General features: G+C 44.6%; 1 protein-coding gene across 8 annotated transcripts in view; it reads right to left on the bottom strand.

Moving 5' to 3' along the window:
* Positions 1-25,484, bottom strand: part of LOC110506188 (uncharacterized) — a 53,258-nt gene that overhangs the window by 5,412 nt on the left and 22,362 nt on the right. For 2 of the 8 annotated variants that reach the window (XM_090239186.1, XM_090239189.1), the window contains exons 17-26: positions 25,217-25,350; positions 23,223-23,332; positions 22,732-22,900; positions 22,542-22,646; positions 10,200-22,307; positions 9,562-9,674; positions 4,828-5,032; positions 4,514-4,654; positions 4,163-4,263; positions 3,698-3,811 (exon numbers count right to left, since the gene is read on the bottom strand). In XM_090239186.1, coding sequence (XP_090095312.1) covers positions 3,698-3,811; positions 4,163-4,263; positions 4,514-4,654; positions 4,828-5,032; positions 9,562-9,674; positions 10,200-22,307; positions 22,542-22,646; positions 22,732-22,900; positions 23,223-23,332; positions 25,217-25,350 — 13,300 coding nt within the window. Of the gene's footprint in view, positions 1-3,697; positions 3,812-4,162; positions 4,264-4,513; positions 4,655-4,827; positions 5,033-9,561; positions 9,675-10,199; positions 22,308-22,541; positions 22,647-22,731; positions 22,901-23,222; positions 23,333-23,813; positions 23,862-25,216; positions 25,351-25,484 lie in introns of all 8 variants that reach the window. The other 6 variants (XM_090239193.1, XM_090239187.1, XM_090239188.1 and 3 more) reach the window with 6 other exon arrangements.

Here is a 25,484-nt window from a genome sequence, read left to right as displayed (position 1 = left end):
TATTGATAAAATGAAGCCTGGTTTGTTCAAAGGTGACTTTAATATGCTGAAACTATACTTTTCGTATGAGAGGGGTAAACGTTAACGTTTGATATGCTAACGTTACTAGCTAGCATAGCTGACTAGCTGTATTATTGTCTTACACTTTAGACAACTTTTTTTTATCCAGAACGACTTACATGAGCAATTAGGGTTAAGGGCACACTAGCAGATTTCTTTCACCTAGTCGGCTCTGGGATTCGAACCAGCAAACGCTTGGTTACCTGCACAACGCCCTTAAACGCTGGGCTACCTGCTGCCCATTGCAAGCTACATCTTGCAAGCTAAGTTTAGCTAATACGCGTAAGAACGAGAAAAAAAAGCTTTAATTGTCTGCACATGCTTGTGAATTGTTGCATTATTCAAGAGTGTGATACGGTTTGGTTGCATTATTCAAGAGTGTAATACAGTTTGGTTGCATTATTCAAGAGTGTAATACAGTTTGGTTGCATTATTCAAGAGTGTGATACAGTTTGGTTGCATTATTCAAGAGTGTGATACGGTTTGGTTGCATTATTCAAGAGTGTGATACAGTTTGGTTGCATTATTCAAGAGTGTGATACAGTTTGGTTGCATTATTCAAGAGTGTGATACAGTTTGGTTGCATTATTCAAGAGTGTGATACAGTTTGGTTGCATTATTCAAGAGTGTGATACGGTTTGGTTGCATTATTCAAGAGTGTGATACGGTTTGGTTGCATTATTCAAGAGTGTGATACGGTTTGGTTGCATTATTCAAGAGTGTGATACAGTTTGGTTGCATTATTCAAGAGTGTGATACGGTTTGGTTGCATTATTCAAGAGTGTGATACAGTTTGGTTGCATTATTCAAGAGTATGATACAGTTTGGTTGCATTATTCAAGAGTGTGATACAGTTTGGTGGCATTATTCAAGAGTGTGATACAGTTTGGTTGCATTATTCAAGAGTGTGATACAGTTTGGTTGCATTATTCAAGAGTGTGATACAGTTTGGTTGCATTATTCAAGAGTGTGATAAGGTTTGGTTGCATTATTCAAGAGTGTGATACGGTTTGGTTGCATTATTCAAGAGTGTGATACAGTTTGGTGGCATTATTCAAGAGTGTGATACGGTTTGGTTGCATTATTCAAGAGTGTAATACAGTTTGGTTGCATTATTCAAGAGTGTGATACAGTTTGGTGGCATTATTCAAGAGTGTGATACAGTTTGGTGGCATTATTCAAGAGTGTGATACAGTTTGGTGGCATTATTCAAGAGTGTAATACAGTTTGGTTGCATTATTCAAGAGTGTGATACAGTTTGGTTGCATTATTCAAGAGTGTGATACAGTTTGGTTGCATTATTCAAGAGTGTAATACAGTTTGGTTGCATTATTCAAGAGTGTGATACAGTTTGGTTGCATTATTCAAGAGTGTGATACAGTTTGGTTGCATTATTCAAGAGTGTGATACAGTTTGGTTGCATTATTCAAGAGTGTAATACAGTTTGGTTGCATTATTCAAGAGTGTGATACGGTTTGGTTGCATTATTCAAGAGTGTGATACAGTTTGGTTGCATTATTCAAGAGTGTGATACAGTTTGGTTGCATTATTCAAGAGTGTGATACGGTTTGGTTGCATTATTCAAGAGTGTGATACAGTTTGGTTGCATTATTCAAGAGTGTGATACAGTTTGGTTGCATTATTCAAGAGTGTGATACGGTTTGGTTGCATTATTCAAGAGTGTGATACGGTTTGGTTGCATTATTCAAGAGTGTAATAAGGTTTGGTTGCATTATTCAAGAGTGTAATAAGGTTTGGTTGCATTATTCAAGAGTGTGATACAGTTTGGTTGCATTATTCAAGAGTGTAATACAGTTTGGTTGCATTATTCAAGAGTGTGATACAGTTTGGTGGCATTATTCAAGAGTGTGATACGGTTTGGTTGCATTATTCAAGAGTGTGATACGGTTTGGTTGCATTATTCAAGAGTGTGATACAGTTTGGTGGCATTATTCAAGAGTGTAATACAGTTTGGTTGCATTATTCAAGAGTGTGATACAGTTTGGTGGCATTATTCAAGAGCGTAATACAGTTTGGTTGCATTATTCAAGAGTGTGATACAGTTTGGTGGCATTATTCAAGAGTGTAATACAGTTTGGTTGCATTATTCAAGAGTGTGATACGGTTTGGTTGCATTATTCAAGAGTGTGATATAGTTTGGTTGCATTATTCAAGAGTGTGATACAGTTTGGTGGCATTATTCAAGAGTGTGATACGGTTTGGTTGCATTATTCAAGAGTGTGATACAGTTTGGTTGCATTATTCAAGAGTGTGATACAGTTTGGTTGCATTATTCAAGAGTGTGATACGGTTTGGTTGCATTATTCAAGAGTGTGATACAGTTTGGTTGCATTATTCAAGAGCGTAGTTAATATATTTTAGAGGAAAAGTTGCTCGCATTGTTGAATAGTTTCAAAGCTTACTGGCTAGTCAGTGGCTACTGCCATACTGATATTTACAGTAAATTTGGAGCTGCAGAGCAAGAATGTCACGTTGCCAGTCTCAACGAGAGGTAAGGCAAGCTTGTAACGTAAATTGAAAAGTTGATGTACATATTATGTAAATAGAAATCTTGTCATGCTGCCTCTCCTTAAATATTTGTCAATGAGAATAGCCTCTAAGTGAATTTGTGCGTGTGTATGACACCATGCCCAAACCGGGCACATGCGCCATCGATTTTGTCCCACCACACGATCACGATACACAGGTTGAAATATCAAAACAAACTCTGAACCAATTATATTAATTTGGGGACAGGTCGAAAAGCATTAAACATTTATGGCAATTTATCTAGCTAGCAGTTACTAAATAATTTGTCTTATTTAGCTAGCTTTCTGTTGCTAGCTAATTTGTCCTGGGATATAAACATTGAGTTGTTATTTTACCTGAAATGCACAAGGTCCTCTACTCCGACAATTAATCCACACATAAAACGGTCAACCGAATCATTTCTAGTCATCTATCCTCATTCCAGGCTTTTTCTTCTTTGGACTTTATATGGCGATTGGCAACTAACTTTCATAATAAGATGTATTACCACAACCAACCGACCGACCTCTGTTCATATTTCAATCACCCATGTGGGTATATGCTTCTAAAAGCCAATGAGGAGATGGGAGAGGCAGGACTTGCATTGCGTTCAGTGTCACAAATAGAAGCAACTTCTATTTTAGTGCCTGGCAACGCAGACGCTCTTTGGCGCGCGCGAGCAGTGTGGGTGCAATGATTGAATAACATTATTATTTTGCAACGCTCGCACATGCGTTCGGTTTGGGTAGCATGATAGAGTGTGAGAGACAGAGACAGAGTGTGTATGTTATCAATGGTCAAATTAAAGTTTATTAGCTACATTTCCTGCCGTCTCCCCTAATGTCAGTGATGGTGTTGACATTGAAGGCTGTAGTGAACGTTGAGAATGCTGTGAGGCCAGGCTGCTGTTTGGCATGACAATGAGTTGGCATGGTAACTCAAACAGACAGGCACCCACACATAGTGTGAGAATAGCTGTGTGTGTGTGTGTCCAGTTGTGGCAAAATCTTTACCTATCCCAGTACTACAGAATACATGGTATCCTCCTCCTCAGACCAGAACCCTCCCCTAGGCATGTCTCAACCCTGCATTAGTGTGTGTGTGTCACCTCTTGGCTCTGTCCTCAGCCAGTCCCAGAGCTTCCTCGGCTGCTTCCCTCCTGGTCCTCTCTTCAGCCAGACTCTCACTTAGCTGAACCACGCTCTGCTCCACCTCCACCAGCCTGCAACACACACACACAATGTAGTCATTCTGACACTCCTTCATGCCAAACAGTCTGGCATCACGGTATTCTCAATGTTCACTATGAAACCGTATCTATGAGAGGTCACTGATTGGTTGTCGATATATATGAAGACTGGCAGACTGTTTGGCTTGACACTGACAGCAATGGTTGGCAAGAGCACAAACAGATCTGGAAACAGGCTAACCATGCATGGACACAGAGAGCGAGAGAACAAGGGAGAGAAAGAAAGAGAGAACATAATAGAGAGAGAAAGAGCAAAGCATATCAAGAAAGTGAGAGAGCGAGAGAGAGTTTGAGAGAGAGACAGACGAAGGGACAGAGAGTCACCTGGTCCTGAGCTCGCCGGCCTCCAGTGCTTCCATGTCTACCACAGCACTGCTCCTCTCCTGGGGAGCTCCCGGAGGCACTTCTACAGACACCGCCCCCTGCTGGACGGGAGAGCAAACAGCAAGACATTTGAGCTGATTCACTTCAGTAGGATGAGCATGTGTCCAACGTTATATGCAAACATAAATATAGTAACCTACTGACACAGAGTACATCCAGGCTACTATTCATTAAAACACACACGGACAAGGATACACACACAGTCAGACACAGATACCAGACAAACAAACACACTATAGTCATTCAGACACCAGACAAGCCTGAGACACACACACACACACGACTTTCTACCTTTGCAAGGCCCTGGTGGTGCTGGTTAGGCAGGGCCTGGTTCTCCAGCCAATAGCAGCGGTTCTGGGTGTCTCTCAGCGTCTGAGACACTGCCCTCAGCTGGGCCGACACACCCCCTTTCTCCTCCACCACCTGCTGCAGCTGAGATAGGGAGATGAGGAGAGGACAGAGGAGCGGTTGGGAGGAGAGAAGATGTGTTGAGTATGGTGAACTTAGTGGAAACTGATTCAATACCTGTGCGTTGGTTTCTGTGTTCAGCACTTTGGTTGCAGAGCTGATTTGGGTTGTTTTGTGAGTGCGTGCGTGTTCAGTACCTTGGCGTTGAGCTGCTGGCAGTGCAGATCTCTCTGCTGGATCTCATAGAGGCAGCGCTGCAGGTGACTCTGCAGCTGAGTTCTCTCTGCCTGGAGCTGGGTCAGTGACGGGTCATCAGACACATCCTTCCCCACCAGGGCCATGGTCTCCTTCCTCTCCCCAGCCAGACGCTGGCACTCAGCCTGTAGCCTGCTACTCTCAGACCTGGGGAAGAACAGAGGTCAGAGGTCATTGCAGCAACACTTGAGTGACCCACTGGTGGACCCAGTCAGTAGTGTGGTTTCTTCAGTAGCCTCTGTTTAGTAGCGGACAATCAATCTATTTGTATGGCTGTAGTAAGCAGTGAACCACTACTGGGCAAACCAAGGAACACACATGGAGGCGTGGGTCAGGGGAGATTCCAAATCCACTTCAAACACAGTCAATATAAGAGGTGTATTGAAAATAGATGTGCCTTTTTTTTTCAATTCTCTAACTAATGGAATTGAGACCTGGTTTGTCTTGGAGATGGGATTGGCAGGAGATCTAGCAGCTGAAGGGGATTGTCACCACGTGACAACTCATATAGTGCTTGACCATAGGGACCTGCCAGGGCATGTGAGCGAGTGGGGGTTGGGAGAACTCTGTGTGGGTGGGGAGACAACCTGAAGGGACACCATGAGGACAGATAGATGGGCTGTCACCTGCTGGTGAGCTAAAGACTTTGTCTGGTGCATCAACACAGTTTCCACTCTGGTAACTAGATGCCATCTGTTGCATAACAATTAAACAATTAGCATTTTTTTTGTGAAATGTGAAGCGGGGCCTTTGTTCACCATTTACACTCAGGGGAATTGGCATATATGAACATGGCCAAATTGTAATTTTTCTAACAGAAAATAATATGAGAAGCATAGGGCTATGTACAATCATGGTAGCAGTTGAAAGGGAACACCTTGGAGATTATTGGGAAATGATCAGAACAAAGGTGAGGAGACAACATTTCATCTGACAAGACCGAATCCAAAAATAAACTTGTTCATTTTATGTGATTTTTACATTTACTCTACTTTTCGCAGCATCTGTATACATTTGGTAACATGATAACAATATTCACACAACATTTGGGGTAATTGCAACATAAGACAATAAAATGACAAGTGAGAGGTCTGACTGGTGTCTCCATGAGGCCACGCATCTCTCCAAACTGTGGGTTTGAGTGAGAGGTCTGACTGATGTCTCCATGAGGCCTCACACCTCTCCAAACTGTGGGTTTGAGTGAGAGGTCTGACTGGTGTCTCCATGAGGCCACGCACCTCTCCAAACTGTGGGTTTGAGTGAGAGGTCTAACTGGTGTCTCCATGAGGCCTCACACCTCTCCAAACTGTGGGTTTGAGTGAGAGGTCTGACTGGTGTCTACATGAGGCCACACACCTCTCCAAACTGTGGGTTTGAGTGAGAGGTCTGACTGGTGTCTCCATGAGGCCACGCATCTCTCCAAACTGTGGGTTTGAGTGAGAGGTCTGACTGATGTCTCCATGAGGCCTCACACCTCTCCAAACTGTGGGTTTGAGTGAGAGGTCTGACTGGTGTCTCCATGAGGCCACGCACCTCTCCAAACTGTGGGTTTGAGTGAGAGGTCTAACTGGTGTCTCCATGAGGCCTCACACCTCTCCAAACTGTGGGTTTGAGTGAGAGGTCTGACTGGTGTCTACATGAGGCCACACACCTCTCCAAACTGTGGGTTTGAGTGAGAGGTCTAACTGGTGTCTACATGAGGCCACACACCTCTCCAAACTGTGGGTTTGAGTGAGAGGTCTAACTGGTGTCTACATGAGGCCACACACCTCTCCAAACTGTGGGTTTGAGTGAGAGGTCTAACTGGTGTCTCCATGAGGCCACACACCTCTCCAAACTGTGGGTTTGAGTGAGAGGTCTAACTGGTGTCTACATGAGGCCTCACACCTCTCCAAACTGTGGGTTTGAGTGAGAGGTCTAACTGGTGTCTCCATGAGGCCACACACCTCTCCAAACTGTGGGTTTGAGTGAGAGGTCTAACTGGTGTCTACATGAGGCCACACACCTCTCCAAACTGTGGGTTTGAGTGAGAGGTCTAACTGGTGTCTCCATGAGGCCTCACACCTCTCCAAACTGTGGGTTTGAGTGAGAGGTCTAACTGGTGTCTACATGAGGCCACACACCTCTCCAAACTGTGGGTTTGAGTGAGAGGTCTAACTGGTGTCTACATGAGGCCACACACCTCTCCAAACTGTGGGTTTGAGTGAGAGGTCTAACTGGTGTCTACATAAGGCCTCACACCTCTCCAAACTGTGGGTTTGAGTGAGAGGTCTAACTGGTGTCTCCATGAGGCCTCACACCTCTCCAAACTGTGGGTTTGAGTGAGAGGTCTAACTGGTGTCTACATGAGGCCACGCACCTCTCCAAACTGTGGGTTTGAGTGAGAGGTCTAACTGGTGTCTACATGAGGCCTCACACCTCTCCAAACTGTGGGTTTGAGTGAGAGGTCTAACTGGTGTCTCCATGAGGCCACACACCTCTCCAAACTGTGGGTTTGAGTGAGAGGTCTAACTGGTGTCTACATGAGGCCTCACACCTCTCCAAACTGTGCACAGTTCCTAAGTCATTTCAATACATGTATCAATCAAAGAAAGAGCCTTCAAGCTGTGCAATTGAGGAAGTTACATAATAATAATAAAATAAAGGTTAAATAAATAAAAAAATATATATTTAAAATAAAATAAAAGTGAAGCAAGCGCAGTGGAAGTTTTTAGTTTGGAACACAGCCCTGCATCCCCACCATTACACAGCCCTGCATCCCCACCATTACACAGCCCTGCATCCCCACCATTACACAGCCCTGCATCCCCACCATTACACAGCCCTGCATCCCCACCATTACACAGCCCTGCATCCTCACCATTACACAGCCCTGCATCCTCACCATTACACAGCCCTGCATCCCCACCATTACACAGCCCTGCATCCCCACCATTACACAGCCCTACATCCCCACCATTACACAGCCCTGCATCCCCACCATTACACAGCCCTGCATCCCCACCATTACACAGCCCTGCATCCCCACCATTACACAGCCCTGCATCCCCACCATTACACAGCCCTGCATCCCCACCATTACACAGCCCTGCATCCCCACCATTACACAGCCCTGCATCCCCACCATTACACAGCCCTGCATCCCCACCATTACACAGCCCTGCATCCCCACCATTACACAGCCCTGCATCCCCACCATTACACAGCCCTGCATCCCCACCATTACACAGCCCTGCATCCCCACCATTACACAGCCCTGCATCCCCACCATTACACAGCCCTGCATCCCCACCATTACACAGCCCTGCATCCCCACCATTACACAGCCCTGCATCCCCACCATTACACAGCCCTGCATCCCCACCATTACACAGCCCTGCATCCCCACCATTACACAGCCCTGCATCCCCACCATTACACAGCCCTGCATCCCCACCATTACACAGCCCTGCATCCTCACCATTACACAGCCCTGCATCCTCACCATTACACAGCCCTGCATCCCCACCATTACACAGCCCTGCATCCCCACCATTACACAGCTCTGCATCCCCACCATTACACAGCCCTGCATCCCCACCATTACACAGCCCTGCATCCCCACCATTACACAGCCCTGCATCCCCACCATTACACAGCCCTGCATCCCCACCATTACACAGCCCTGCATCCTCACCATTACACAGCCCTGCATCCTCACCATTACACAGCCCTGCATCCCCACCATTACACAGCCCTGCATCCCCACCATTACACAGCTCTGCATCCCCACCATTACACAGCCCTGCATCCCCACCATTACACAGCCCTGCATCCCCACCATTACACAGCCCTGCATCCCCACCATTACACAGCCCTGCATCCCCACCATTACACAGCCCTGCATCCCCACCATTACACAGCCCTGCATCCCCACCATTACACAGCCCTGCATCCCCACCATTACACAGCCCTGCATCCTCACCATTACACAGCCCTGCATCCCCACCATTACACAGCCCTGCATCCCCACCATTACACAGCCCTGCATCCTCACCATTACACAGCCCTGCATCCCCACCTTTACACAGCCCTGCATCCTCACCATTACACAGCCCTGCATCCCCACCATTACACAGCCCTGCATCCCCACCATTACACAGCCCTACATCCCCACCATTACACAAGTACTGTCTCAGTCTAGGTCAGGTGGACATGCTCATTCTATTGCCAACAAGACTAGCCAAGTTCTAAAAAACTATTATACGGAGTTAGGATTTCACAAGGCACTTCAGAGAAACACATTTTGATGAGCAAAGAATGGAGTCTTGAGGGCATTCAGGTGCGTGTTCCACTGCACATTTTCTTCACAATAAAGCAAACATTCTGTTTAGAACAACCCAGGGTATGATGGCACGTCATCCTTGTAATTCTACATCAAACAGGGATCATACATTTCCATACTGTGAATTTTGAAATGTGAAGTGCACATTTGGAGTGTGTGTGTGTGTGTGGTTTGCTTGTATTACATCAAAGACATATTTATTATAATCCTCGACGTCTCATCTTTCAGAACACATTGAGTGCTTTCGATTTACAGCATTGACCTGACCAATGTGCAAAAGTAACCCAATTGGCAGAAGTAAAACAATTTAAATGGCCAACTCAAATCTTTGTAGGTGCAGTTAGGATCTTACCTCAGTTCAGCCAGCTCTGCCTGGTACCCGCTGACTTCTGCTTCAGTCTGCAGTTTGAAGGCCTGTGCCTGCTGCAAGGCGCTCTGCAGCTCATCCACCCTCTGTCTCGTCTCCTTCAATAGACAAAACATACCACTAGAGACACAACAACAACGCACATTGAGGAGACTCATTTGAACACTTCACAAAAAAACTGCATTCCTGCAACACAACCAAATTGTCATGCTTGCACACACCAAAGCCATGACAGGTAGATTAGCTTTTTGACTGGTCCCCCTGCATGCTGTCAGGAAGTTCACACACCAAAGCCATGACAGGTAGATTAGCTTTTTGACTGGTCCCCCTGCATGCTGTCAGGAAGTTCACACACCAAAGCCATGACAGGTAGATTAGCTTTTTGACTGGTCCCCCTGCATGCTGTCAGGAAGTTCACACACCAAAGCCATTACAGGTAGATTAGCTTTTTGACTGGTCCCCCTGCATGCTGTCAGCAAGTTTACACACCAAAGCCATGACAGGTAGATTAGCTTTTGACTGGTCCCCTGCATGCTGTCAGCAAGTTCACACTCACAGCCTAAACCAAAACACAACCAAATGACAACCAAACAACAAGCTTTGAGTCACAACTGGTGACTTACCAGCCCATCTCTCCCAGTCTGAAGGGCCTGAATACCACTGCTTCTATGGCTATTTGACTCCCCTGTGTTGGCGATGTCTACTACCTCTGGACCTAATCCTTGCCTGGACTCGAATGCCCTCTTTGCCCCAGCCAGCTCCTCCATCAGCCGGTCTCGGTCATCTTGGAGGCTGGCCATGGACCTAGAGAAAGCCGACACCTTACTGCTATACGTGTCGTTTTCCAGGGAGACCCGTTGGAGCTGCCCTTCCTTCTCTGACAAGGCCACAGACAGCTCGTCTACCAGTGAAGTGAGCTGGGAGGGAGCATCTTTGCTCTCTAGAGCAGAGAGTTTCTGTACCAGTATGTGTCTCTCTTTGGCCAAGGTGGCCAGCTCCGAGGTCGTGTCGCCTAGATGTCTCTCCACCTTGGTCATGGCCCCCTGGGTCTCTCGGAGCTCCTCGTCGTATCGGTTCCGGAGGATCTTGAAGTCCTCGATGAGCTGGTCGCGGTCGTTCTGCAAGGCGGCCATGGCTTTACCCAGAGACTCGTTCTGAGACTTCAGGTCCGTGCTTTGGACTCTAGCATCGGACAGCAGCTTCTCAGTTTGCATCAGGTCCCTGGCCAGCTCAGCAACCCTCTGGTCAGCGGTCTCCTTCTCGTTTCTCATCAGTTCGACTTCTTGTTCAAAGGCATCGAGCTCGCTGTTGTACTTGTCCTCTGCCTCTCCCAGTTTCTTCTCAGTCTCACACTCCAGGAGCTGCAGGCTGCCTTTCCAGTCATCCGCTGCCACTTTCTGAGCAAACAGTTTTTGCTGGAGGTCGTTACATTCCGCAGATTTGGCTGCCACGGCATGCTGCAAGTCGGCAATCACTTTTCCTTTATTCGTTTCTTGCATTCCCTTATTCAGGGCAAATATGTTAGCTTCCAGATCAGTGACCTGTGTTTGAAGTTTGGAATTCGCAGCTTTTAAGGCATCGCTTGCCTCTCCTTCCCTCTCGAGTTCCAGAAGGGTCTTCCGGTTCTGCTTTTCAGCTGTGGCTTTTTGGTTTTCCAGGTTTTTGATGGCATCTTGCTGCTTCCTGAGCAACTCTTTCAACTGGCTGTCCTTCAAGGACAGGACCTGATTCAAGTCTTCTCTATATCTGATCAGCTGTGCCCTGAGCATGGCATTCTCAGAGTTCAGATCATCCATCTGGTGAAGGAGAGTCCTAATCTCGTGTTTAAGGCCCTTGGTTGCACTGAGGTCTCCTTCAGCCGACCCCTCCTTGCCTTGCATTACAGTCTGATTCCTTGCCTCAGACATCCTATATTCTGACATCAAACGCTCTCTCTCTGTCTGCAAGGAGACCATGGAGTTCCTGAATGTTTCCATCTGAGCAGCCATTTTTTCCTTTTCCTGAATGGACTTGTCAACTTTCATTTGAAGAGATTTTACTTTGTTCTCCAGCCTTCTGAACTCCTTGTCAGCTTTCTCCCTTTCATAGTACAAGGCAGATAGTCTGTCCTCGTAGCCTTCAACCTGGGCACGGTGATTAGCTTGCAGCTGTTCTAGATACCCAGACATCTGTCCATCTCTGGAGGACAGCAGAGAGGAGATTTCTGCATCTTTGTTCCGCAGGAGTGACTTCAGGTGCAGTGAAATGGCCTCCTGTTTCTCAAAATCAACTTGAAGCATGTCACTGTGAGACTGCGAGAGGAGTAGCTGAGACTCTGTGTCTAAGAGTGTATTTTCCAGCTGCTGGAGATCAAACTCCATTTTAGATGTGGAATCTACACTGCCAGTGAGATGTCTGTTGAGTGCACTCCTATCCTGTTCTAATCTCTCAACCTGGTCACTCAGTTCCTGCAACTGTTGATTCAGGAGCTCCACGGTTTCGTTAAGCTCTCTATTGCTGGCACCCATTATAAACAACTGCCTCTGCTGAGCTGTGGCAGCTACTGTGTAATCACCAAGTGTCCTTTCGAGCCTCGACTTGGTTACCTGCAGTTCAGTTATCTCCTTCTCCTTCACTCGAATGTCTTCAAGGAATCTCGTTATGACAAAGCCCTGTTCTAGAAGCTGGCTGTCCTTCTCATGCAAGGTATTTAGGAACATATCATTCCACTGTTTCACAGCATCGGTACCCTGAGGACTAGAGGACAGGGCTGCTAACTTAGCCAAATTAGTGTCAGCCTCTCTCTTCAGAGTATTCATCTGTAAATCTTGAGAATCTATTTTCCTCTTCAATTCTAAAACTACCTGACTCTCCTTCTCCTTGGAACCCAGAAGTTCCTCTATATGTTGCTGTAAAATTACCTCCCTCTCCATAAAAATACTATTTTGCTGCTCAGCTACATGCTGTAGTGCTTTAGTTCTCTCCATGACCTGACATTCTGATTGATTGTTCTTTTCTGATACTACCTCAACCAATTGGTCTTTTTCAGAGCTAATGTTTGTCAAATCTTTCTTTGCCTCATTGAGAAGGTTCTTGTGTGTGGTAAGCTCAGCTTCAAGATGCCTCCTCCCTTCTTCTAGACAAGATATCCTCTCTGTCATTTCCCTCAGCTCCTTCTCCACCTGTTCATGCGCTGACTCTGAAGCCTTCAGAGACCTTTCTAGGTCTAAAATCAGCTCCTGGTATTTGATGGAGTCATGTTGCAAATGATTGATTTCATGATGCTTTTCTTTCAGCAGTTCCTGTAGCTCCTTCTTTATATTTCTGGAGCCCTCATTGCCTCTCTGGAACATTTTGAGTTTCTCCTCAAACTCCTTAACCAACTTCAGCTGCTGTTCCTCCTTCTCCTGGCAAACCTGAGTAGCCTTCTCTTTGCTCTCAGTCAATTGAGAGGAGAACTGTGTGTTCTGGGCTTGGAGAACATTGACTGTCTCTGTCAGTTCATCAATTCTTTCAGCGTTTTTGAGGATCACTATCTCCAAATATTCATTCTCATTTTTTACTTTGTCCGAGATCTCTTGGACATTTTCAAGCTCCTCTTGTAATATAGACTTGTCGTCCTCCAAGATCCTGACCTTCTCATTTAGGCTGGTGGTCTCTTGGCTGTGTCTGTTGATAATTTCTTGGAGCTCTGAGATTGCATCGTCTTTTTCTCCCAATTCCTTTTCATGCTTATTCTGCATTTGTTTAATTCTTTCAGAGAGAGTTTCTTTCCCCTTTTGCGTTAATTTATTGATTTCCTGTTGGGAAGCAAGTTCTGTCTTCTGTGACTCAATCTGGGCAGTCAGTGAATTATTCAAAATGAGTGCATCATCTAGTTTAAGCTGCATGTTTTGCTCACATGCTTTTGATTCGGTGGGCCACTTTTCTAATGAACAGGTTGCTTCTTTGAGTGCCTCTGCGAGACTGCCATTGTTGAGCTGAATCTCTGTTAGCTTCCTTCTGAGTGCTTCTGAGGACTCTACAAGGCTGTGGATCTCTGCTTCCAAGTGGTTGTTTTTAATAGTCAACTCTTCAACTGTGGCTTTCTGCTTATCATCAAACTCTAGCAAGTCTATTCTGATTTGTTTATTCTCCTCCTCCAGCTCTTCCATTTTCAGCTGCTTCGCCTTAGTAAACTTTCTCATCTTCTCTTTAATTTTCTCATTTTCATCCTCCATCTCCCCAACTTGTTTCTCCAGATTCTCCCTCTCAGCTTCAGATTTGTGTGCTTTAACGAGCGCTTCTTGTCTCTCTCTTCTTGCCCCCTCCAATAGTTGTCTCATCTTGTCCATTTCGCTACTGACATTCTCGTACGCTTGTAAAAGTGACTCATACTCCTGTTTCAGCTCTGTATGCTTAGATTTCCAATCTGACAACTCATCCGTCTGCGAGTCTTTCAGGGACTCAAGCTGACACGAAAATGCCTGTTTCTGTTGGGTGATATTTTCTATGGTGAGTTTGAGGCTTTCACAGGCTGCAGATAAATTGTGATTATCATTGAGGATGCGATCAACCTCGGCAATGAGCTTCTCTTTCTCCCTGCTCAGGGATGATACAGAACTCTCCAGGTCCTCTTTTTGTTGTTTCAACTTGGCAACAGACATTTCCAGTACAGTGGATGATGCCCCAATTTCTTCATTTTTAGCTGAGAGTATACGCATTTGTTCCTTCAGAGAGCTATTATCTTTCAAGATTTCTTTCCTGGAAACTAAGGCTGCTTGAAGCTTCCTGGTGAGAAGTGCTGTTTTGCTTTGGTTGCCCTGATCCTTTGTTTTGATGGCATCTTCTTGAGACCTCTGCTGAAGCTCATCAACTTCAGTCCTCATCTTTTCCATGGCAACTTCGTGAAGGTGAATCTGCCGCTGCAGTTGCTGTTCCAAGGCAGCAATAAGCTCTTCCTTTTCCGTGGCCAGAGACTGAGAAATCACCAGGGCATCATCTCTTTCCTTGAGACTCATCTCATGTTCTTCAGGGGATATCTTAAGATACTGGACCTCCTTCCCAATTACCCCAATCTGTTCAGAGGATTTATCCTGCAAACCAGATATCTTTTGAAGAAGCTCCTCATGTACTTTTCCAGCTTCCTTTAGCTGAGCATCCAGCATGGCAACTTCACAGTTTAATTGTTCTATGACCATGAAGGCGCTTTCTTTTTCCTGCTGTAGTGATTCCATGTGCAGCTTAAGACTTTCCATTTCAGCCTGGGACTCTGCAGAATGGGACTGTGCTTTTTCAAGCTCCACTTTTAGCTGTTCCTTTTCTTCACAGAGTTGCTGTTGAGTTTCAGCCCAAGTGTTTTGGAGGATTTGAAGTTCAGACGATTGCTGGGCGATGGTAGTGAGTGCATTCTCCAGCTCTCCTTTCATTTGATCCCTGTCCTCTATTAGTTCTTTGCTTTCACTTATAAATTTGTGCGACTGGGATTCTTTCTCACCAACAAGTGCTTCTAAGGTGTGTTTTAGCTCCTCCACTGTGGTTTGTAATGGGCCCAACTGGTTATGCAGCACCAGGTGGTCATCTACCATAGTTTGTTTTTCCTGCTGGTGCAGCTGCTCGGCCATCTCCACTGCTTGTTGCTGTCTTGCGAGCTCTTCCATCTTCTCCTTTATCTCTGCATGGGCTTTTTCAAGTTGACTTTCTGTGCAGCTCATTCGCTCAGATAATGCTTTGGACTTCTGTTCCAGTGCTATGAGAACCTTGTCCTTATTTGCCAACTCAGAGGACATGCTTTCCAGTTTGAAGTGAAGGGTTTCTAGCTCTGCTTGATATGATGAGGCATGGACTTGACTCTCCCTCTCTGATAGGGATATGTTGAGGTCTTGAAGAGTTTTATCCCGTTCCTGTACAAGCAGTCTTAGGGTCTCCAATTCACCTAGCTGAGAGACTGAGGCCTGACTGATTTCTTCAAATTTCCTGACCTTCTGGTCGTAACTTAACTGGACAGCATTAAGGTCATTGGTCTGCTGACAGTGTTGTTCCAGGAGTGCTTTATTATCATCTTTTAATTCTGAAAGCTCTTGGGTGAACTTTTTCTCACTTTCTTGAGACTTCTTTATAGTCTCTTTTCGTGCCAGTAAAGCAGCTTGAGCCTTTTTCTGCATCATTGCCTTTTCTTGCTTCACCTTCGTTAACTCGTTTTCAATGTCAACAGCTGTCGCACTGGAGCTTGACATGTCCTCCTTCAAACTCTCCTCGCTCTTTCTCATATCCTCCTGAAGCTTCTCTAACCTCAGCATCATACCACTTTTCTCCTGTTCAAAAGCCTCGTCTTTCTCAGAGATGATGGAATTAAGTTGATCAATGATGATGCTCTTTTCATTGAGATTATGCAGAGCTGTTGTCAAACTTGCTTCTTGTTCATCTAGTTTCGCTTGCAAAGTTTGCATATTTATTTCAAAATGTTCTAAAAGACTGTCTCGCACTGTTAAGACCTTGGCCAGTTCTAGGAGTTCACCCTCTTTCTGATTAACTTGCCATTTAATATCTGCAACAATGTCTTCATGCTCTTTTGTAGTAGCTTGAGCTTGTAAAGTGAGTTCTTGCAACCTATCCTGTAAGCCTGAAATCTCAATTCCTTTATTCACATTCTGCTCTATTTGATGTTCATGCTCCTCTATTTTCTTCAATAGTTCTTTCCTTACAACCAGAGCAGCTTGGAGCTTCTTTTTCAAGACCTCTTTTTCTTTGGTTAACTTAGTGAGCTGAGTGTTGAGATGATCCTTTTCTTTAACCAAATCTCCATTCTCCAAATCCTTGGTCTCAAGTTCACTTTGAGAGCGTGACAGATGAGCTTTGCTCTCTTCTAGTTGCGAGAACATATGTTCAAGCTGTTTCATAGAGCTACTTTGTGCATTTTCCAAGCTTTCCAGCTGCGAGAGGAAATTACTATTTTCCTCTGCGTATTTCATTCTTTCGTTTGAGGCGGATTCAATTACCTGTGCTACTGAAGCATCTTTCTCCCTCAACTGTTGACTGAGACCTGCTAGCAATTCCTTCTGGTGACTTATTTGGATGGTCATGCAGCTGACCTGCTCATCTTTCGTTTGGATGTCACTAAGTAGAGCTGTCTGTTTAATACCTGCCTCTCTCAGATTTTCAGTCTCAGTTTGGAGCTGTGCATGAAGGTGCTGTATATTTTCTTGGAATAAAACATTCTGTTGATTCTTACCTTGATAGCCCATTTCTTTATCGTTAAGGGTACACTCTGTCCGTTTCAACAATTCCGAAACTTCATTTAATTCACCCCTCAAAGAATCTACCTCACACTGATGTCTTTCTCTCAACTGTTTGAGCATAGTCTGTAGGGAGACATTTTCCTCCTCTAAAGCAACTAATCTATCAGACATGGTTAGTGACAATACAGACAAATCTTTGTCAGAACACTCTTTGCTGACCTCTAATTGTCTTAACTCACTTTCCATATCTTGAAGAGCCTGCCTCAATTCAATATTATGCTTGTCTTTTTCCTTAACAGATACTAAGATGTTTTCAGTCTGAACCCTGGATGTGGATGCCTCTACCTCTTTCGCTTTAAGCAGATCTGAACCCTGTCTAATTGCTGTTGCTGCCTCTGCCAACTTTTCATGCAAACTATCTAGGTCTTGTTTCAATGCTTGAACTTTAAAATCTTTTGACTTCATTTCATTTTCAACACTTTTCAACTGCTCCGCAATGAGATATTTATCCTGCGTCTCTCTATCCAGGACCGATAGCCACTCCTTCTCAGAGTCCTGAAGAGTTTGCCCTATCTTTTGAATGTCTGATTTCAATCCGGTGATTTCTTCACCTTTGACACTAACCTCAACCTGTAGTCTTTCCTTCTCAGCCACCATTTTCTCCATGACTTCATTCATGCTGCTGGATTGCTGCTGCTTTTGGAGATGCAACTGCTCCTGCATTGTTTGTATCTGGCTGCTGTAGCTCTTGCCGTGTTCATCTCTCTCAATTATGAGTTTCTGAACTTCTTGCTGCAGACGTTCTTTTTCACTGATTGCTGCATCCAGCCGCTGTTGATTTTCTTGCTTTGACAGAGCTATCTCCTCTCTTAGCTTCTTATTTTGCTCTTCTAGTTTCTGCATTTCTGACACTACGTGCTCTGCCTGTTTCACCTGGGCTGTGTACTGACTGTTAATGGCATGAAGAGACATCTCTCTCTGCTCAAGATTTTCTGTCAGTGCATTTACCTGAGCAGCCACATGCAAATACTGAGATTTTAGTCTATCAATTTCGACAGTGAATGTTGAGGTGCTCCTTTGATGGGTAGCAAGGGCGTCTTCCTTTTGTTTTGAAAGGTCGACATTCAGTGTTTGGATTTGCCGAAGGTCTTGACGTAGCAAGGAAGACTCATTCCTCAGCACCTCTATGGTGCTTTCTGCTGCCTGAACTGTGCTGTTGCTTTCACTGAGGGACTTGTTAAGACTGGACATCTCCTCGGCCCTTTGAGAAAGCATCGTCCGAGCTTCCTGGAGCTCCTCTAAATGAGTAGCATACTTCTCCTGAAGATTTACAAAGGCACTTTGGTTCTCCTCTGCCGACTGGCTGAGGCTTGCAGACTTAGTGGAGAGTTCCTGTATCTGATCCTGCAGTTGTGACACCAACTCTGTGCTCTCCATGAACTGGGTTTTGAAGAGGGCTGCTTCATCTGCCCTTCTCTGCAGCTCCTGAAGGGCCTTTGACTGGTCCATAACGGCAGTCCCTCTTTCCTCTAAGGCTTGTTGAAGTCGTGCCACTTCAGAGGATTGGGCACTGAGGCTACTATTGAGCTTTGAAACAGACTCTTGGAGATGTGAAAGCTGCTCTTTTAAGCACTCACATTCTGCATCTTTGGTATTGAGCTTTGAAACAGACTCTTGGAGATGTGAAAGCTGCTCTTTTAAGCTCTCACATTCTGTATCTTTGGTTTTGAGTTTTGAATTTAGGCTTTCACTAACAGCTGAGGAGGTGCTTTGTGCCTCAAGGATGAACTTGACTTTCTCTTTCAGGGTCTCTTTTAACAGAGATGACTCAGAGGTCAGGCTGTCAACTTGACCTCTGAGCTGTGTGGTGGAATCCTCCAGCTCTGAAACATATGTCCTTAAACTCACATAATCATCAACTTTCTGCTTAAGCTGTGCCTCTTGTTCTTCAAGCCTCCCACTGAGCTGATTACTCTGTTCCACCGCATTACGCAGATCACCCTGAAGCTGTTTCATTGTTTCCGCACTTGAATTCAGCTGGGTTTTGAAATCCTCAGATTCTAAGGTGAACTTCTCTCTGAGCAGACTCAGCTGTTTCTCCGCCTCATGCAGCGAAACATCTTTGTCTTGAAGGCTTTTCTGAAGACTCTGAGCTTGTGTCTGCAGCTCAGTGATGGCCTGGCTCATCTGACCCTCCCCCTCTACTGACTTAGTTTGCAACTGCTTAATAAACATCTCCTGCTGTTTTAGGGACTCACCTCTCTGCTGCAAATTCAAACCTAAGCTATCCCTGTCCGAGCAGGCTGCTGTCAGTTGCTTTGTTAAATTAGACACATAACTGTCCCTGTTAGAAATCTCTGCCTTGAGAACTGAAATCTCTTCAAGTTTCTTGGATGCCTCTGTGACAGAGTTTTTGAGTTCGGTTTTTAGTCTGACATTCTGTTCATTCAATGCTTGGATGTTGTCCCTAAGATCTAATATCTCAGTTTGCCTCTGTTCCATCTCTTCCCTTAGCTTCTTGTTTTCTGCTGCGTGGTTCTCCAGAGTGGTCTTCAGCTCTGTATTTTCAGACTCCAACTTCGCACTGCTCTCGTTTATGACACCAAGCTGACTGCTTAGTGACTTCAATGACTCGTTCCTCTGGTTCAGCTCATCTTTGTGGTTTTCACAGTCCTGTGTCATTTGTCTGAAGGTCTCTTCTTTTTCTTCCAGATGCTGAGTCAGTTGTGAGCATTGCCCTTCAAGTGATTTAGTCTCGCCCTGCAGTTGATTAAGTTTATTCTGTAAAGAGCTCCACTCCTCTGCTTTCTGCTGCAACATGGTGTCTTTCTCTGATAGCCCAGATTTCAGTGCGGTCCCCTGCTCCTGTAATAAAGCCAATGTCTCCTGGAGTTGCGACAACTCTCTCTGCTGGGCCTCTAATTGTGAGTTTTGATTTCTGATAGTCTTCTCTTTTTCGGTTATGTTGTTGTTCAGTTGATCAAGTTGGGTGTTCAAGCTGTCAACTTGGTCTTGTGAATGTGCAAGTGCCTCTTCACTCCCTCTAAGCAATTTGGTGAGATTAGTACATTTATTTGTTTTGTCCAGCAAACTCTCTGAAACAGTCTGTTTGTTTTGCTCTAGGACATTGTTGAGTTCCTCTACTGCTACACTGAGCTCCTTTTTGTCTCTCAGTAGCCCTTCAATCATTTTGCAGTTTTCTGAATGTTGCATTTCAAAATTGGAAAGTTTATCTTTCAGTAAGTTCTTCTCCTTGCTTAATTCAGAAATGGACTCCGACTGTAAAGCTAATTCCTGTTGCAGTATCTGCTTCTCCTCTGTCAGACTGTTCAGTTGTGAGCACAGGTTTGTGTTCTGCTCAAGAGTCACATTTACCCTTCTATCAAGCTCAGATGCAACGTGCATTTGCTGGGCAAGTTCCTGATCTCTGATCTCATAAGCAGCTCGGAGTTGTTGGTTTTGCTCACTCAGTGCCTGGATGTGACTGTGGAGGCCAACCACCTCAGCTTGCCTCTGTTCCATCTCATGCCTCAGCTTGTTGTTTTCTGCTCCGTGGTTCTCCAGAGTGGTTTTCAGCTCTGTATTTTCAGACTCCAACTTCGCACTGCTCTCGTTCATGACACCAAGCTGACTGCTTAGTGACTTCAATGACTCATTCCTCTTGTTAAGCTCGGCTTTGTGGTTTTCACAGTCCTGTGTCATTTGTCTGAAGGTCTCTTCTTTTTCTTCCAGACACTGGGTCAGTTGTGAGCATTGTCCTTTAAGTGATTTAGTCTCACCCTGTAGCTTGGATAGAAGCTTTTTCTGCTGCCCAAGTTTATTCTGTAAAGAGCTACACTCATCTGATTTCTGCTGCAATACGGTGTCTTTCTCCGTGAGCCCAGTTTTCAGGGCAGTCTCCTGCTCCTGCAGTAAATACATTGTTTCCTGGAGTTGCGAAAGCTGGCTCTGCTGTGTCTCTACTTGTGAGTTTTGATCAGTGACAAACTTCTCTTTTTCAGCAATTTTGTGATGGAACTGCTCCACTTGAGTGTTCAAACTGTCAATTTGCACCTGTAAACGGGCAACTGTCTCCTCCCTTTCCCTGAGTGTTTTAGTTAGAAGAATACATTCATTTGTTTTCTCAAATAGACTCTCGGAAATTGACTGTTTATTTTGCTCCAGGACCCTGTTCAGTTCATTGGCTCTAACACTCAGCTCCTCCTTGTCTTTCAGAAGCCCTTCAATGACTTTTCTGTTTTCTGAATGCTGTGTTTCGAAGTCAGAGACTTTGTTTCTCAGAGAATCCCTTTCATCTGTCATCTCTGAAATTGATTTCTGCTTTCCAGCTACATCCTGTTGCAACCTCTGATTCTCCTCTCTGAGGCCATTTTTTTGAGAGTTCAAACTGCTGTTAAGTTCAAGAGCTGCCGTAGATGTTTTATTAAGCTCATCTACAAGCTGCTTTTGAGACTTAAGTTCATCTGCCTTCTCCTTCAGGTCAGCTTGCAGTTGTTGTTTTTCTGTCTTCATGTTTTTCAAGAGCTTCTTCATATTTGAGATATTTTCCAATTTAACCTGCAGGTCTTTCGCCAACTTCTCCTTTTCAGAATCTCTGACTTGCAGTTCTGTGTTAAATTTCTGTTGCTCTACTTCGGCCTCTTCCTGGATGGCCCTGAGTTTTTCCTCAAGAGAGGATATTGTCTCCAGTTTTTCTTGCATATCTTTTTTCAACTGTACCTGACACTCTGTCTGCTTCTCTAGCTGGTTGGACAGGGTCTTAAGGTCATCAATGTGTTTGGACACCTCTGCGTTAAGCTTGTTCCGTTCCTCCTTGACCGATTTTAGTTCTTTCTCATACGTCTGCTCCTTGTCCTGGAGCTGGTCTTTCAGTGTCTTGCTGGATGTACTTGCTTCCCTCAACTGAGAGATGAGACCCTCGGACTCCTGTAGTTTCTGGGAAGCAACAGTCACATGCTCCTTCAGTGAAGAGATCTGAGTTTCGCACTCTAAGAGATGATTACGATGGCCCACGTTGTGCTGCTGGATCTCCCCTCGAAGTTCCAGGATGGTCCGCTTGTCCTCTTCCACTTGCTTCCTCAGCTCCTCCACCTCTACTGTCCTCGACTCCTTCTCCTCTTTGGCCTTGCTCAGCTCAGTCTCTGCATCCTTCAGCTGTTCCACCAGCTCTGCCGTCCTGGTGTACAGAGCCTGCTGGTCCGAGTTCTGAGAGTCTTTGATGATCTCTGCCTCCCGCTCCGATTTAGTGAGGGCGGTCTCGATGCGAACCAGGTCCTCCTCCTTGTGCTTAATCTCCTGCTTCAGCACCATGATCTGCTCTGCGTACTCCGCCATGTTGCCCGAGAGGGCTAAGATCTCCTTGTCCTTGTCTGAGAGGACATCTCTGAGGTTATCAATCTCCCGTTCACAGCTTTGAAGGTTGTGGATCAGCTGAGACCTTTCTTCCAGATGGGTGGTGTTCAACTTGTCCAGTTCATCGTTTGTCTGATCCAGGTCATTTTGAAGAGTGTTTATTGTGGCCTCTTGTTTCTGTGTCTATGGGTTTGGAAAAAATACAAATATGTTACTGGAGGAAGAAATCTCCTAAAGTACTGTCAATATCACTGCCATTTAATGAGTGTGAAGGTAATAGTTTGCATAAACTATTAAATCTGAGATAAACATGTCTTCAGGTTTCTTATATGCAAAAACTCTTAACCTGAATTCCAATTAATATTTATATTTCATCACAGTAATTAAGCCATGGTAGTCATATCCCGAAAACCTTACCTTCTCTTTAAGCACACTCAGCTTATGTGTGAGATCTGCAACCGATGTCTTCAGTTCTGAACACTGTTTTTCAAAGGTACTGCATTTTGTGGAGACTTCAGTGAGCTGAAAGAAGAAAAGAAGATGTCATGACTTACTATAAAACAGATTTGACTATTAATTGATCGCCAAAACAGGCTACTGTAGTTACATTGTTCTCAGATTGAAGCAGCTTGTCGACGACCTCTTTGTGCTGCGCCTCCTTTTCCATGAAAGAATCTCGGAGGCTGTCGATGAGCTCCAGTTTCTCAGAGGTCTTGACTAATGTGTTCTCCTTCTCTATAAGAGAGGTTTCGAGACACTCTTGGGTGTCACTCAGTCTAAAAGGCATCAAAGAGAAAGGAGATGTTTTAAAGGTTACAAATGAGGACATGATGATAATCTTACATTCTCCAATGCAAAATAGCACAAACACATGATCATCATCAGTGCACAACTTTACCCATACTTGATGGTATTTGTTTGTTAGTAACTTGCATATGACTGCAGTTAGATGCATGGAGCCAAACCTTTCAGTACAAAAACCTTACATTCCTTTTTACCCTTAAATGAGTAACTGGCACTGGATACAAATTTGGGAAATGAACCAGTTTACCAGTTGTGTGTGTGACCCGTGACCTTTTTTGAATTGTGTGGGGTTACCCTTTGAGCTGCTCGTTGAGGCTGGTGACCAGGAGATGGTGTTTCTCTGCATCCCTGCTCTGCTGGCTCCGAAGGCTGGCCAGCTGACCCTGTAGTCTCTCGGACTCGTTCTGTGGGGAGGAGAGGGAAGGTTTAACATGGTTTGGAGAAAAGATCAGAGTAAAGCCGGTAGGAAGCTCACTCCATCTCACTGCACACATATTGACCCAAAATACTACTCTCTTTCTTCTATGTGCAGTGTTAGGGTTAGTCCAAACACAGCATAAAAGGAACATTTCAGCTTTCAGGACATTTTGGCTTAGTATCATTTCTATTATCTATTTTGCCTTTCTTAGGGTAAAAAAATGCTTTGAACTTGGCCTGATAGGAATTGTTATATACTTTTGTATGCTCCTTGTATGATGGTTGAACAATTAACCAACCAAGTGAGTTTGTTCTCCACACCGAGTGAATTTGTGGCCAAAATATGCTCAACATAGCACTCACTTATTAGAAGACTGATCGCAAGCCGTGAACACAGAACAAACAAGCCAAAGGATTAGCCTTCACCGCCGGAGGTGCTCTCTCTAGCGCACACAAACACTAACACACCTGGGAAACCCAAAATGGACTCCTTTCTTCATCTACATCAAACGTCACCTGTGTTAGAGGGGTCTGTTACAAAATCCTAGTCCTCGGGAGGAAACATGCAATGAACTGAATAGTACAAATGAATTCAGTAAAAAGTCCATCCAAAAGCAAAACAAACTCCCAAACACAAAGGAGAACTTATCAGATGCAAAATGTTGATAATGGGAGCAGCTGACAAAGTTACAATATAAAGGGGTTAGATTTCCACTACCTCAGGAACTGGCACAGGTAAGTAAACCCCAGTTTACAGGTAAGTAAACCCCAGTCAGTTATGTGCTCTTTTTATTAACAGACCAGGAGGTATAGGAGGGTATAAGAGGGTAATATATGGTGAGTGGTATGGAAGTGTGAGAGGGGAGAAAGAAACATCCCTTAAGTCAGTGGTTCCTAAACAGTGGGGTTCGTAAACTGTGGGGTTCCCCCCCAACATTTTTTTTTTATATATTATTTTTAGGGAACTCAGTCCGGCTATCAACTTACTCTTGAAAGTTGTAATTATAGAATGGACAAGGGGACATTTCGAATTGGGTAGTAAATGATCAGTATTCCTCTTGTCATGTCGGTCATTGTATACCTTAGAGATCTATTTATAACCTGTCAGAAATGTCCAGATCAACTAGCAAATCTCAGCTAATGTTTTTTTGCTAGGTGTTTTAGCACAGATTTTGTAGTAATGTTCGAGTCACTCAAATATTACATGAAATGACATTAGACATGGCAGTGGGGCAAAAAAGTATTTAGTCAGCCACCAATTGTGCAGTTCTCCCACTTAAAAAGATGAGAGAGGCCTGTAATTTTCATCATAGGTACACTTCAACTATGACAGACAAAATTAGAAAAGAAATCCAGAAAATCACATTGTAGGATTTTTTATGAATTTATTTGCAAATTATGATGGAAAATAAGTATTTGGTCAATAACATAAGTTTATCTCAATACTTTGTTATATACCCTTTGTTGGCAATGACAGAGGTCAAACGTTTTCTGTAAGTCTTCACAAGGTTTTCACACACTGTTGCTGGTATTTTGGCCCACAGCAAGCAAATTCGCTTTAAAACCGCAACATTTTCTCTACAACCCATGACAAAATGTGTAGAATTTCAGGAAATAAGCTTTAAACCTGCAAAATGTATGAACCGTTTGTGTCATGAACAGTACTTGTGCCAATAGAAACAGACGTGGGATGTTCCCCCAATGCTGGAACGGGGACCTGTGTAAAAAAGTTTAGGAACCCCTGCTTTAAGTGTCTTTATGGAGGCTATCTTGGTACAGTGTGGCATTCTGCAAGGTGCATGTGGTTCTGAAACGTCTACAAGGCGTGATATATCAGTGTCCAACCAGGTCTGTGAGACATGAGAGTTTACCTGTAGGGACTCGATGCGAGCCTGCAGCTGCAGCCGGTCCTCAAGGTCCTGACAGCGGTCCTCCAGTCCTAGGATCTGTTCCTGCAGCTGGTTCCTCTCCAGCTCCAACTCCTCCACTACCGACCGCAGGCCACCTGCAAGGGCAGTCGCATAGACAAGAAAGAGAAAAATCATCTCAATGGTTGAGAAATCTGGTAATTATCTATCATGATCAACAATAGTTAGCGAAAATGGATGCAAATTGTAATCATAGAAACAGCCCTTTATA

This window comes from Oncorhynchus mykiss, chromosome 6 (assembly GCF_057628025.1).
Source record: "Oncorhynchus mykiss isolate SJ-2025 chromosome 6, ASM5762802v1, whole genome shotgun sequence".
Lineage (NCBI taxonomy): Eukaryota > Metazoa > Chordata > Actinopteri > Salmoniformes > Salmonidae > Oncorhynchus > Oncorhynchus mykiss.
This window is presented reverse-complemented; position numbering and strand designations above follow the sequence as displayed.